The 12760-nt window shown below is 54.8% G+C and overlaps 4 protein-coding genes across 4 annotated transcripts; 3 read left to right on the forward strand and 1 right to left on the reverse strand.

The window, feature by feature from the left end:
* Positions 1–192: 192 nt before the first annotated feature.
* LTHEOB_8859 (Helicase) lies at positions 193–3747 on the reverse strand (the record flags this gene model as incomplete). Its single annotated transcript, XM_035518382.1, has 1 exon — positions 193–3747. One exon carries the CDS (start codon positions 3745–3747, stop codon positions 193–195), a length of 3555 nt encoding a protein of 1184 aa, XP_035369758.1.
* A 401-nt stretch (positions 3748–4148) lies between these two features.
* LTHEOB_8860 (Origin recognition complex subunit 4) lies at positions 4149–6519 on the forward strand (the record flags this gene model as incomplete). The annotated part of the gene is made up of 2 exons (XM_035518384.1): positions 4149–5852; positions 5905–6519. 2 exons carry the CDS (start codon positions 4149–4151, stop codon positions 6517–6519), a joined length of 2319 nt encoding a protein of 772 aa, XP_035369759.1.
* A 2584-nt stretch (positions 6520–9103) lies between these two features.
* On the forward strand, positions 9104–10817 carry LTHEOB_8861 (Cytochrome p450; the record flags this gene model as incomplete). Its single annotated transcript, XM_035518385.1, has 3 exons — positions 9104–10028; positions 10105–10189; positions 10247–10817. The coding sequence occupies 3 exons, from the start codon at positions 9104–9106 to the stop codon at positions 10815–10817; spliced, it is 1581 nt and encodes a 526-aa protein (XP_035369760.1).
* Positions 10818–11595: 778 nt separating this feature from the next.
* On the forward strand, positions 11596–12538 carry LTHEOB_8862 (Cytochrome p450; the record flags this gene model as incomplete). Its single annotated transcript, XM_035518386.1, has 2 exons — positions 11596–11609; positions 11665–12538. 2 exons carry the CDS (start codon positions 11596–11598, stop codon positions 12536–12538), a joined length of 888 nt encoding a protein of 295 aa, XP_035369761.1.
* Between the last annotated feature and the right edge of the window lie 222 nt (positions 12539–12760).

The raw sequence follows: 12760 nt of genomic DNA on the forward strand, positions 1-12760 counted from the left end.
AATCATGCTACTCTGATTATGAGCTGTAAACTACGTATTCTGGGAGAGTAATAGTGACTGGATGCGTACGGCGACATTTTCTCTTTACGTAGGCACCGTATAGCAGATGCTTCATGCCAACACAGAAAAGCATCTCCTACAGCTCCTATGAAGCGGAAGACGAACCTGAGAAAATGATCCAGTGAACTCTGGTTACTCTCCATCCTCGACGTTCACTGCAGCACTTTCCACCATCACTTCCTCACCTCCTCCACGACTTTCACGGCCTTCACGGCCTTCTCCCCCCTCATCTCCAACCTCCTCCACAATGACCTTTTCGGTTTTCCCACCTTCCCTTTTCACCTCCAAAACTTCCACCCTCTTCCCTCTCGCAGGTCGCACCTCGGTCGCCTCCACCACCGTCTCAACACCTACCTCCCTCCCCTCCTCAGGACCCATGGGCAAACTTTCCACGTCAATCTCCCAATTGAGTAGACTCTTCAAAATGACCTCCGCTCCCGCCTTACTCATCACCAAGTTCGCCTCCTTACACCTCTCGTCGCAACAACACTCCAAACACCCATCCAAGCAATGGCACTGCGCCACCCGCTCACACGCCTGCCTCAGCAATAAATCCACAAACTCAAAAGCCTTGGTCGCGATCCCCGCGCCGCTCGCGCCACCCTTGGCATCATAAAACGTGAGCCTGGCGGGGCGCTTCCTGCTCGTCTCCTTCGTGGCAAACTCCTTGAACGCGTTCTTGCACTCAGTCCGCACATCGCCGGGCAGGCTGATAACAAAATTCGGCATGAGGCTCATGATGGCGTGCTCAGCAGCGTGAATGGCGCCGCCGACGTGCAAGCGGCGCTGCTTCATGATGTCCAGCGCGCGCTTGGGGACGTCGAGCCACATGCCGCGGCTGCGCAGGACGATGGGCGGGTTGTCGACGGCGACGGCGTCGAGGATGCGGCGCTTGCGGTCGACCTTGAAGAAGCCGAAGACGACCTGCTTGATGCGGATCGGCCCGCAGAAGGCGCGCGACGGGCTGCCCGCGATGCGCCGGATCGCTTCCGTCTCGATCGGGTCGACGTCGGTGAAGTCGCGCTGCTGCGTTGTCCAGTCGACCTTGACCAGCTCGACTTTGGCTAGCATGCTATCCGGCGAGAACTCCTTGACCAGGTAGCTGTTGCCCTGGTGCAGGAAGATGCCGCCCTCGTAGATGGTGAAGAAGGCCCGTGAGGCTTCGAGCTCTTCGAGCACGGTGTTGCGGTTGTTGGTCGTATCGATGATGGCGAAGTGCTCTTCTTCTGTGTCACGGATGGCTACGTGAGTAGAGGGTCGTGGGAGGAAACGCTCGTTGCAGTGGAAGAAGCCGAGGTCGTCGGCGCGCATGCGCTCGTGGGCGATGGTGGTGAGTAAGGGGCCGAAGTATTTGGAGTCTTCTTCAGGGCGAATCGGCATCTCGTGTGCGGCGCATTGGATGTGGCCTTCGAGGCAGAGCATGTTTTCCAGGTCCACTTGCAGCTCGGCGTTTGGTTTCGTGAAGATTTCGTCCGGATTTTGCATATAATACTGGTCTGTGGGGAAACAGTCCCCGACAAGGACAGATAGCGAGTCTTTGTTCCTACGGCCGGCACGGCCGCTCTGTTGCCTCAGGTTGGCAATGGTGTATGGGAAGCCGACGGTGACGACAGCATCGAGTGATCCGATGTCTACACCCAGTTCCAAAGCGTTGGTGGCAACAATGCCAACAAGTTTACCATCGAACATCTCTCTCTCGATCTGCCTTCGGTCTTGCGGAGTATAGCCACCGCGGTACGCCATGACCCTGTTCATGACCTCTGGTCTCTCGAGGTTGTTCAGCTCAGTCTTGACGGCACTGATCAGACCTTCGCATTGCTTTCGAACGCGACAGAACGCAATCACTCTTACACCACGCAGGATCAGTTGACAGAACAGCTTCGCAGCCTCAGCCATAGTATCACCTCTCCCGGACGAAGGGTCTCCTGGGTCCTTGAAAGGCGTGTTCCAGCAAATGAACTCTTTTCTCCCTGACGGTGAGCCATCGAAGTCGGTAAGCTTGACCTCTTCGACGCCGAAAATGGTCTTCATGTGTTGCTCCGGATTCGATACGGTAGCAGAGCAGGAGATGAACTTGACGTTGTGGTTACCCAACGCTGCACATATCCTCCTTAACCTTCTCATGATAAAGGAGACATGTGAACCGAATAGACCGTTGTAGACGTGCAATTCATCGACGACGACAAATTTGAGGTTTTGAAGAAATGTCCTCCAGCTTTCCTCTTGAGGAAGAATGGTAATGTGGAGCATATCCGGATTTGTGAAAATGATGCGTGCCTCATCGCGAATGTAGTTGCGGGAGGTGAAGGGGGTGTCTCCATCGAAAGTTTCGACAACAATGTCTTGCAGACCATCCATGAAATGCAGCAGCTCTTTCAAGCTTCGTCGCTGGTCCTGAGCCAGGGCTTTGGTCGGGAAAATGTACATTGCTCTTGTGTTGTGGTCATTTTCCAGTTCGTGAAGCACTGGAATCTGGTAAATTAAGGATTTGCCTGAGCTCGTCGAGGTTGATACGATGACATTGTGGCCATCGTGTAAATTATTAATAGCTTCGGCTTGGTGCGCGTAAAGCCGTTCAATGTTACGTGTGTTGTATAGAGCGTTGACCAGGTTCTGAGAGAGCCGAAAGTTCAGATCTCCGTAAATAGCTTCTTGCGGATCGAATACTCTGTGGCCGTCTGGGACTATCTGGCCCGTGTACCATTCTAGTCTCTTGATCTCGTCTACGATCTCCGGGATAGGCTTCCGCTCTGAGGGGATTGTTGATGGTAAATTACTTGTTCGGCCGCTTGGTCCTGGAGTGTTTGCCCGGCTTTCTGATGGCGTCGGGATATATACAAGGTATTCGTCCATAAGTTTCTGCACAGGGTCCTGGTCCAGTTCGGCGCAGTCGTTGAGCCACTGATTGACGGCGGAGGTGAATTTCGCATTACGCTTCTCGATCAGATTCAGCATTTGCTTTTGACTGTAGACAGGCATCTTCAAGTCCTCTCTACGAAGCGGCTGGGTGACTTTGGTCGGCTCTCCGGTCTTCTTGTGCTGAACCTGGCGCTTGAGATCTCCGTCGGTAAACTCGAAAAGTAGGACTTCACTCTTCTCCTTCTCTTCATTTCCTCTGTCCTCTAAGTCAGCAAGACGGAATTCATTTGCCCGTCTGCCAGCCATATTATCCTCTGAGCCCATTAGGTTGACCTGGAGCATGGCTTCATCAACGTAAGCGAAGTTGATTGCTGATGGTATAAGTGCTTTGAGTTGGGCGACGTCACCGATCAACAGTTCTCGTTTGATGTGGCCTTCGACAGTGGTTTTGATGTTGTCCAGAGTGGTGGCAAAGTGTTTGCGGGTGCAACAAAAAGTGTAAACCAGATTCATGGCACGATAAACCTGTTGGAGCTTGGTGAAGTGCTCCGGCCATGGTATCGAGGACTCGACGAAGCTGGAAGAGGTTTTCTTACGCAGCGTGGGATTGGAGTCGGATTTCTTGGTGCGTCGCGGCTTCTTCCCGCCATCATGAGCCTTGGTCGGAATGGTCGTGGTTGCAGCGGACGATGCGGAGGCGGCCTCTGCCGAAGTCTCGACTGCTTCCACGGGCTGCTCCTCCTCGGCCGGCGTTTCATCCTGGGCTTTCCTTTTGCGCGGCCGTTTGATGGTGCGGTTTGAGAGAGAGGCTGCCTGAATCTTCGCCATGGCGGGAGCATGCAGCGGGAAGTTGGAGGCTGAAATGACAAGCGTCGATGACGCAGTTGAAAGACGCGAGACCGGCAACGACTTAGCGCATTTCTCTACCATAAACAAAGAGCATACTCAACAGATGAAATGGAGACTAGAAACACTGCAAGCCCGAGTGAAGACAGGATTGACACCAACAGAGAAGGCACGACGCGTAAGCGCGGTCTCACATGCTCACGTGTGGTGGAGGCGCCAGGATCCGCGCGCAATTCGTCAAGCCCTCGAGTCGCCCGCGTAAACACAACACCCACGACACCCGCGATCACTCTCTTTGACACAATCAGGCGTGTCAATTCTGCAACGACACGATGTTCAATTGAAGCCGCGAAACTCTCCCAGAAACTTTGAAAGGCTAAGATATGGCTACCGGCGCTCGCTCAGCTAAGCGCCGCAAGCTGAGCCCACCCGACGACGATGCGCTCGCAGCCGCCGATAAATCGACGCCGGGTCCCACGCCTGCGAAAAGCACTCTGAAGCGACCGACACGCCGCGCCGGCCTCCTTTCCACCGATGGTAGCCGCGCCAGCTCGAGACTCACCCGCCGACAAGGTCACGCCAACGACCTCGACGACCCAGACGTATACGACGATTTCGACAGCGCCTTTGGAGAATCGCCGGCCAGACAGCTGCAAAGCGAAACTATTACCGCTACAAAACGCGCACAGCTACCAAAGAGAGCAACGCGGGCGAAGCCAAAGGTTGCGACCCAGAGCGACTCGCAGAAGGAGAATATCCCTGAGGACGACAGCGAGCAGGATAATGAGGAAAAGGTTGTGCCGAAGCCTGTGAGGCGCGGTCGCAACGCGCGGGTGGAGGAGACTGAGGCTGCGCCTGAAGCAGAGAAAGATGACACCGATGAGCTTGTGTCTGCGCCTGCGCGGTCGCGGAGTGGAAGAGCGAAAGCGGGGGCGAAGAAGCAAGAGACGCCGGCCAAGAAGGCACGCACAACAAGGAAAGCACAGGAAAATGGTCACGAAGAGCAGGACGACGAGCCTCGGACTGCCAGGAAGCCAGCCGGAAAGACAAAGACACCGACTAAGCCCCGGGCATCAGCTATAGAGCCGGCGGAGGAGAAGGCGAACTTGCTAGACTTGGTTGAAACTGGGGATAAGGCAAGTGAAAACGACGCAGGAGATGCTACACCGGAACCGACGGTATCGCCCGTTTCGAAGCGGCGTAACCATTCCGTCAAGTCGCAGAGCACACCAAAGAAGGCGGTTGAGCCTTCTGGAACTGAACCATCACGAAGTGCTTTAACCTCGGTCAAGGTCAAGGTTCTGGCTCAAATCACCGGCAAGGAGCCCGTACCGCTAGTCGGCCTTGAAGAAGAATACAAGAAGGTCCATCAGCTCGTGGAGCAGACCATCAGTGCAGGAGAAGGAAATTCTATGCTCATGATTGGGGCTCGGGGAAGTGGCAAGACAGCGCTGGTCAATCAGGTGTTGAGAGAACTGTCCAAGGATCAGCGGCAGGACTTCCATGTTATCAGGCTGAATGGCTTTTTCCATACCGATGACAAGCTTGCGCTCCGTGAAATCTGGAGACAGCTTGGAAAGGAGATGGATGTAGAGGAAGACACTATCGGCAAGAACTATGCCGATACACTGGCTACCCTCCTCGCTCTCTTATCTCATCCTTCGGAGCTGGTGGGAGAGGAGTCCAACGAAGTCGCCAAAGCAGTCATCTTCATTATGGATGAGTTCGACCTCTTCGCTTCGCATCCTCGTCAAACTTTGTTGTACAATTTGTTCGACATTGCACAGTCCAAAAAAGCGCCTATTACCGTCCTAGGCTTAACGACAAGAATCGGTGTCTCTGAGAATCTTGAAAAGCGAGTGAAGAGCAGATTCAGCCATCGATACGTTCACTTGTCGTTAGCAAAGAACTTGGCATCCTTTCAGGAAATGTGCAAGTCGAACCTGATGCTACGGCCTGAGGCGTTCAGCGAGTGGGAGCCGACCACGTTTACTGGTCAAACTCCATCGAAGTCCCGGACTAGCTCCAAGAGCAAGCAAGCGGCAAATCCCACGAACCTCATTACAGCTTGGAATGCTTCGATAGATGTGAGACATCCCAGTATTGTTATTGGGAGTTAGGTACTAACAAACGATACAGTCTCTCTTCGCCGACCCTCAATTCATCCAGACCTACCTTGCCCCGCACTATCACCTCCACAAGTCCGTCCCCGCGGCTCTCTCGACCTTCCAGGTCCCCATCGCCCTCCTTTCACCCGACACCTTCCCCCTCACGCCAGCCCACTTCGTCCCTCCCACCTCAACCACCGCGGCCGCAGCAACATCGGCAACCCTCCTGGCCCCGCCAGACTCGAAGCTCTCCCTCCTCCCGCACCTCTCCGACCTCGGCCTCGCGCTACTCGTCGCCGCCGCCCGCCTCGACATCATCCACGACGCCGACACGTGCAACTTCAACATGGCGTACGCCGAGTACGTGGCGCTGGCCAGCCGGGCCAAGATCGCCTCGGCCGCCGGCGGCGCCCTCGCCTCGGGCACCAAGGTCTGGGGCCGCGAGCCCGCGCGCCGCGAGTGGGAGAACCTCATTCGCTGGGAGCTGATCATGCCCGTCGTGGGTGGAGGCGGTAGCGGTGGGGGCATTGGTGGAGGTACGGCTGATAGCGCCATGGTGAGGTGTGATGTCGCGCTCGAGGAGATTGCGCCGAGCGTGGGGCCGGGGTTGGATAGGGTTGTGGAGAGATGGTGTAGGCAGATTTGAGGGGAGTGGGGCTGTGGGGTTTTTGGTTGTTGTTGGATGGTGTGGTGGGAGGGGGGCGTGAGTTGGGGTCAGTGCATTTATTGGGTAGCATCAGCTAGCCTCGCAGTAGAAGCATTTGGGTAGAAGGATTGGAAAACATCTGCGTAGAAAACGTTTGCAAGGGTTCCGGTATTCCGCGTATAACCGTTTATGGATAGCGTTCAGGAAAAGCATAGCATCGGCAAATTTAGCAGTATTTGTTCCTCTTCTGTTCCTCCTCTAACACAAGTATGCTTTCAATCACTGTGATGGATTATAGACAATGCTCACGCACATTTTGGGGAACGACGACGGGACTGGCAATGTGTCATCGGCGACAGATAGTGATGCGTATACATGCACGTCACTACATTTACAACCCTGACCGATCAAAAACATGATGTATGCTCCACTGTTACCCCACCCAAACACGAACCTGGCCCTCCTATAGTGGGCCGATAAACAACCCATATCAGTATCAACGCCGTGGCCTCGCTTTCCACATGCATATGTAGCGTCACTGTGTCGCTTCAGTTGCATATACGGACCTGCTTTTCCCTCGCCACTGCCGGCACCATCGGCAGCGCCACCAACGGCCTCACCTACCCCGCTGCAAGCCTCAGCCGCGTCACATGCAGACCTGCAAAGTCAAATGAGCACGCAGCGAGCCCCACGTCACACGCGGACAGTAAAACTGTGCTTTGCCTGATCAGCAGCGGCCTTATGTTGCTCAGCGTCGTTATTCCCGGACGGACCTTAGTGACGTCTGCGTCACCGTAAGCGGACGCGGTCGGCTCCGAGAGGCATTTTGACCACTGTATGGCTATTCGAAGGTCCGCCTTGTCAGCCTTATTGTCACTGTGCGAGTGGCGCGCTGAGAAAGAACGTTAGCTTAAACGCGGAAGGAGTGGCGGCTTTTTCCTCCGATAGGGTTGTGTGAGACGGCCCATAATTTTGTTGATCCTTCCCGCTGATTTGCAGCCCGCCGGTCGACCGCAGAGGTGATGGAAAGAGTAAGCCCTTGAAAAAGAGACGGTTCATCGCAAGCATTTATCATTTAACCCACGGATAAGCTGACCGGATCTTTTTTCCAGAAGTGTACTGGGCGAGAAGTTTCACGTATGTGTCGTGCTGTATTCCTAGTGACCTTTGAGCTGCCATTTCGCTGGGTAGGAATATTGTCTGGGCCGAAAGCGGCTTCATGGATATTTGCCAGACGGCAATTGGGTGCAGTTGATTGCTGACCGCGCAATGAGGCCGCCCGTCCAAAAATGGAACTGATGGAAAACGATGGGTACGGCTCATCTTTGAGCCTTATGCATATTCATAGTGGCAACCATCAAGCAAGCTTCCCCTTCCGGAGATACATCCGAAGATCACCGTCCTCGGCATATACTATCTAAAACAACTGGCACCCTGCTATGCAGAGTACCGTCCAGGCAGCAACTTCTGTGATTTGAGAGACATCCATGGACAGGTCCGCATTATTACCGTTCTCGTCACTTTATTCCGAAGAAGTGAGTACGACTGGCACTGGGAATCCCAGCTTCAACGTACGCCAAGCCGGGGATCGCAAGTATCATCCGGCTTGTCTCGCATCCAAACGAGAGTAGTGGATATTAATCAGCAAATCTGGGTGGTGGCTATCTGCAGGGACAAGGATCGATGGCGCTCTGCAACGTAACAACTTGATTCACACATAGCGTAGACCGCAGAGTCAGGCCCAGCTAATGAAAGAAATGAGAGTCCATCCCCCAGAACAGTAACTGATTAGTTCAACTCGTGTATAAGAAACTTAGTGTTGCCACGTTGTGGATAGACGTGAGACCATGTGCTATATCCGCATCTCCGCGGAATGGTCGACCTTTGTACTCGAAGGCCACTAGTTGCTTATATGCATGCAGGCATGATGCTCTAGTCGAGAGCAATACGTGACAGGGAGGTATCCATGCTTGGTTAGCATCCTCGAGGTCCGAAGCTATCTACGTAGCAATGTGATAAACCTTCGACAGACGCATCTGAAGGCCTAGAGCATGCTGTGTAACGCGTAAACCGTTATCCATTGAACAGAATCTCGGTTTAATTACTTTAGACAGTTAATCCCAATTTAATCACCATTATGTGAGCAGCCAAGGAGTAAGCTTTCAGGGTCTTTGACTTTGTCTCTATCAACCCGCAACGAGGGGTAGCCTGCTGGGCGGCAAAAGAGCCTCTGAAGGAGTCAGGATATATATCTCGGCCTTTTCAATCGAGACCCTTAATCTACTACCTTTTGAATTTACTAACCCTTCCCCATTCCCTCTTCTTTTGAAAGATTTCCAATCATGGATACCAGTGCTTTTTCTCATTCTGCCCACTTCAGAGTGTCTATGGCACTGGGCGCTATCATATTCACGCTGCTGGTCTATATCACGCGTCGTATTCTCAAAGTCGGCGCGCGGCCTCATGGTTTCCCACCAGGTCCACCCACACGCCCGCTTTGGGGGAATATCAAAGAAGTGTGTCCAAACTTCCTATACCTTCTGCCCTCTCTTTCTTGATTCACTCCTCACGCACCCCCATCCATATGTCAACCCAATCATCCTTTACCTCTTCAATAAGTCTTCTCATGTTCAATTCTAACATTGGCCTCACACCCCAGATCAACACCCTCCGCCCACACCTCACCTACACCGAATGGTCAAAGACCTACGGGCCCGTCTTCACCGTGATGCGCGGCGCCACGCCGGTGCTGGTCGTCAACTCAGCGGCAGCAGCACACGACATCTTCAACAAGCGCGGGCAGGCGACGGCAGGGCGGCCGTCGGCCAACAAGGTCGACATGGTCGCGCGCGGGGGGTACGCGCCGGCGCTGATGACGGGCGCGCCGTGGCGCTCGGCGCGGCGCATGTGGCACGCCATCCTCAACGTCGGCGCCGCGCGCTCGTACCTGCCGTACCAGAAGCTCGAGGCGGCGAAGCTCATCGCCGACGTGTGCGACGACAGCATCGGCGGGGCGGCGCAGTGGCGCGAGCACGTGGCGCGGTTCAGCAACAGCGTCGGCATGACGATGATGAACGGGCGGCGCGTGCCGACCAAGGAGGATCCGGGGATCAGGGAGGTCATGGACGACCTGTTGCAGATCTCGACGCTGCAGCTGAAGACGGAGTGGATGGACAGCATTGATTGGGTGTGGAAGTTGCCTGGTCGCCGGTGGTGGCTGCCGCCGATGAGGGAGGCAGAGAGGCTGGGGGTGAAGCATGAGAGGATGTTGAAGAGGCATTGGGAGAATGCGAAGGGCTGGGTCGAGAACGGGGAGAAGTTTTTGCCGAATTTCATCACGGCGATTCAGCAGAAGTTGAAGGCTGGGTGGGAAGGGTTGACTGAGACTGAAGGGATGGAAGTGGCGAACGAGTTGCTCGTCGCGGCGACGGATACCACGGCGAGTAGCTTGAACAACTTCCTTGCTGCTATGGCGTTGTGGCCGGATGTACAGAGGAAAGCTCAGGAAGGTTGGTGCATCCACCTCTTCAGCAGTCCTTCCCAGACTCTGGATTTCGTCTACGTCATGCTAACAAAAATCCACAGAGATCGATAGAGTTGTAGGCCCTGATCGTCTACCCAATGAGGAGGACTCCATCGATCTACCCTACACCCGGCAGTGTATCCAAGAGTAAGTTCCACAATTCTCGTCATCGTGATTCAGGCACCCAATGCTAATCCTTCCCAGACTACAGCGTTGGATCTCAGTCGCGCCCCTGGCTCTTCCTCATGCCACCACGGCACCCATGCAACTTGGCGAGTACCATGTACCAGCAGACACGATAGTCCTCTTGAACGTCCACGGTATCCATCGCGACCCGGAAGCCTATCCGGATCCTAAGGTCTTCAAACCAGAGCGCTGGGAGGGCAAGCTTGAGACGGTCCTATCGGACGAGCAGGTCGGCGCGCGGACAGACCTATTCGCCTTTGGCGCCGGGCGCCGCGTCTGTCCAGGCCAGCATGTCGCGGAGCAGAACCTGTTCTTTGTCATCTCTCACTGGCTGTGGGCGTTCGACATCCAGAAGAAGAAGGACCCGGTGACCGGAAAGGAAATTGACATCGATATGGACGATGTTAGACCGGGTTTGGTGAACACGATGAATCCCTATGAGGTCGAAGTTAAGCCGAGGAGCAGGGAGAGGGCAGAATGGATCAAAGCAAACTGGAAGAAGCAGAGGGAGACGCTGTTGGATGAAGATGAGCAGTGGCTTTCGAGCCCTGAGGCTGTTGAGAAGATCATGGCAAGGACGGCGAAGTAGAACGAGCTTCTAAACTGGAGTAGACTTCGAGCCAAATCAAATTGTTGTGTCAATCTGGCAAACTAGTAGCACTCTAAGTAAAGGGCCACATTGTACGGGCAGTGATCGCTGTCTCAGGTGTTTCTTTGACTATTGGGCTGAATTGGCCAAGAACTTCATCTAGAACTCACTGCTGTTCAAATGTGCTCGAGCTTTTAGGAAGGGCCTCTCTCTCCGAGGATTCCCTGCTTCGGCGCTAGAACTTTTCGGCAGTTCTGCTCGATGAAAAACCTATGTGATGGTGGAGTCCAAAATGGTGAAGTTCCTCAGTGGACCTGAACGAATCGTGGATTACGGCACTTCTCGCCCGTGCAAGCGCTTTCGTAGACAAGCATTCGGGCAGCAATTTTAGCCGCACAGGGCATGATGCCAGAAAGGCATAGAAATTCCAGTCGCATGTTGATCAGTTAGAGAATCGGTAATGGTGATTTCAGAAATAGCTCCATTCAACTCAAGATGGGCTGATCGTGGATGGGAAGGTGCAGCACGGATGAGGTTGGGCTTGCAGGCGATGACGTGATGCCGGAAGCGAAGTCGGATGGCACACAGCCGGTCATGCAAGCAAACAAGCGTGGGGTAGGTGCAACAGGGCCCCAGCACCAGCTGTTCTTTCTTTGTGCGGAAGCTGCCAGAAGCATATCGGCCAGCGGAGCTCTACTCGTCTCTGCTGATATCCGTACCATGCACTGAGCTACAGATCAACCGGCACTCGCGGGACCACTTACCGTCTACATTCAGCATGGCTACCTTTGCGTGAGTGCTGCGCAGTCACATCACCCTGATCCGACACATACTGAACGTACCTCAGGAAAGCCGACTTCTCCTACACCTCGTACGCCAAACTCCGCCCGAGCTATCCGGAATCTCTCTATGGCCTCATCTTCTCCTACCACCAAGGGCCCAGGGTCCTATGCACCGACCTTGGATGTGGACCGGGCATCGTGACGCGCGCCATATCCAACAATTTCGACAAGGTCATCGGCGTTGACCCTTCGCCAGGAATGATCGAGCAAGCGCGCGACGGGACCGACTCATACGTGTACCCGAATGTATCCTTCCAAAGCGGACCGGCCGAAGAGCTGCCCTTCTTTGGCGACAGCAGTGTCGATGCCGTAGTGTCCGGTCAGGCGGCGCACTGGTTTACTTATCCGCAAACGTGGGCATCGCTGGCCCGCGTCCTTCGCAAGGGCGGCACGGTCGCGTTCTGGACCTACGGCAACCCCTTCTTCGTAAATCACCCCAAGGCGACGGAGATCATCACCGAGTGGTCTACCAACACTGCTGATCCGGAAAAGCTGGGCCAATACTGGACGCAGCCCGGCCGCAGCATTGTCGAGCAGCTCTACCGCCCCATCCAGCCGAGCGAGGAGTTCTTCGAAGATATCAGGCGCTACGAGTACGTGCCGGATACGAAGGGACCCGGAAGCGGAAAAGGAGAGGAGGCGATCCGGCTGTACCGCAAGGCAACGGTGGCGCAGTGGAGGGAGTACTTCAGGACGTGGAGCGCGTGGCACGGCTGGTACGAGGCTCACCCGGAGGCCAAACCGCGCAAGGAAGGCGGTACGGGCGATGTGATGGACCGCATGTTTGACGAGATCAGCGCAGCCGAGGGATGGGAGAGCGACGATCTGGAGGTGGAGTTGGAGTGGGGAACTGGTCTCGTCCTGGCGCGGAGGAGGTGAAAATGTTAGGCGAAGTGATGAACGGTTGCGAAAGTTGGGCGGATCCGGCCAGATTGCGGTGAAGGAGTTGCGAAGATATTGTTGCCGGCAGTAGTACTACGCGATAGGAATAGCGATAATGGCAAGACAGGGCGCTTTTGAGGCTTCCCAGGGCTTTCTAGGACCGGAATTGCACATGGCAGTGGGTATGACGTTAATTGTTGTGGCTTCGGCCCGTTGCCT

Source organism: Lasiodiplodia theobromae (genome assembly GCF_012971845.1).
Source record: "Lasiodiplodia theobromae strain AM2As chromosome Unknown scaffold_29, whole genome shotgun sequence".
Lineage (NCBI taxonomy): Eukaryota > Fungi > Ascomycota > Dothideomycetes > Botryosphaeriales > Botryosphaeriaceae > Lasiodiplodia > Lasiodiplodia theobromae.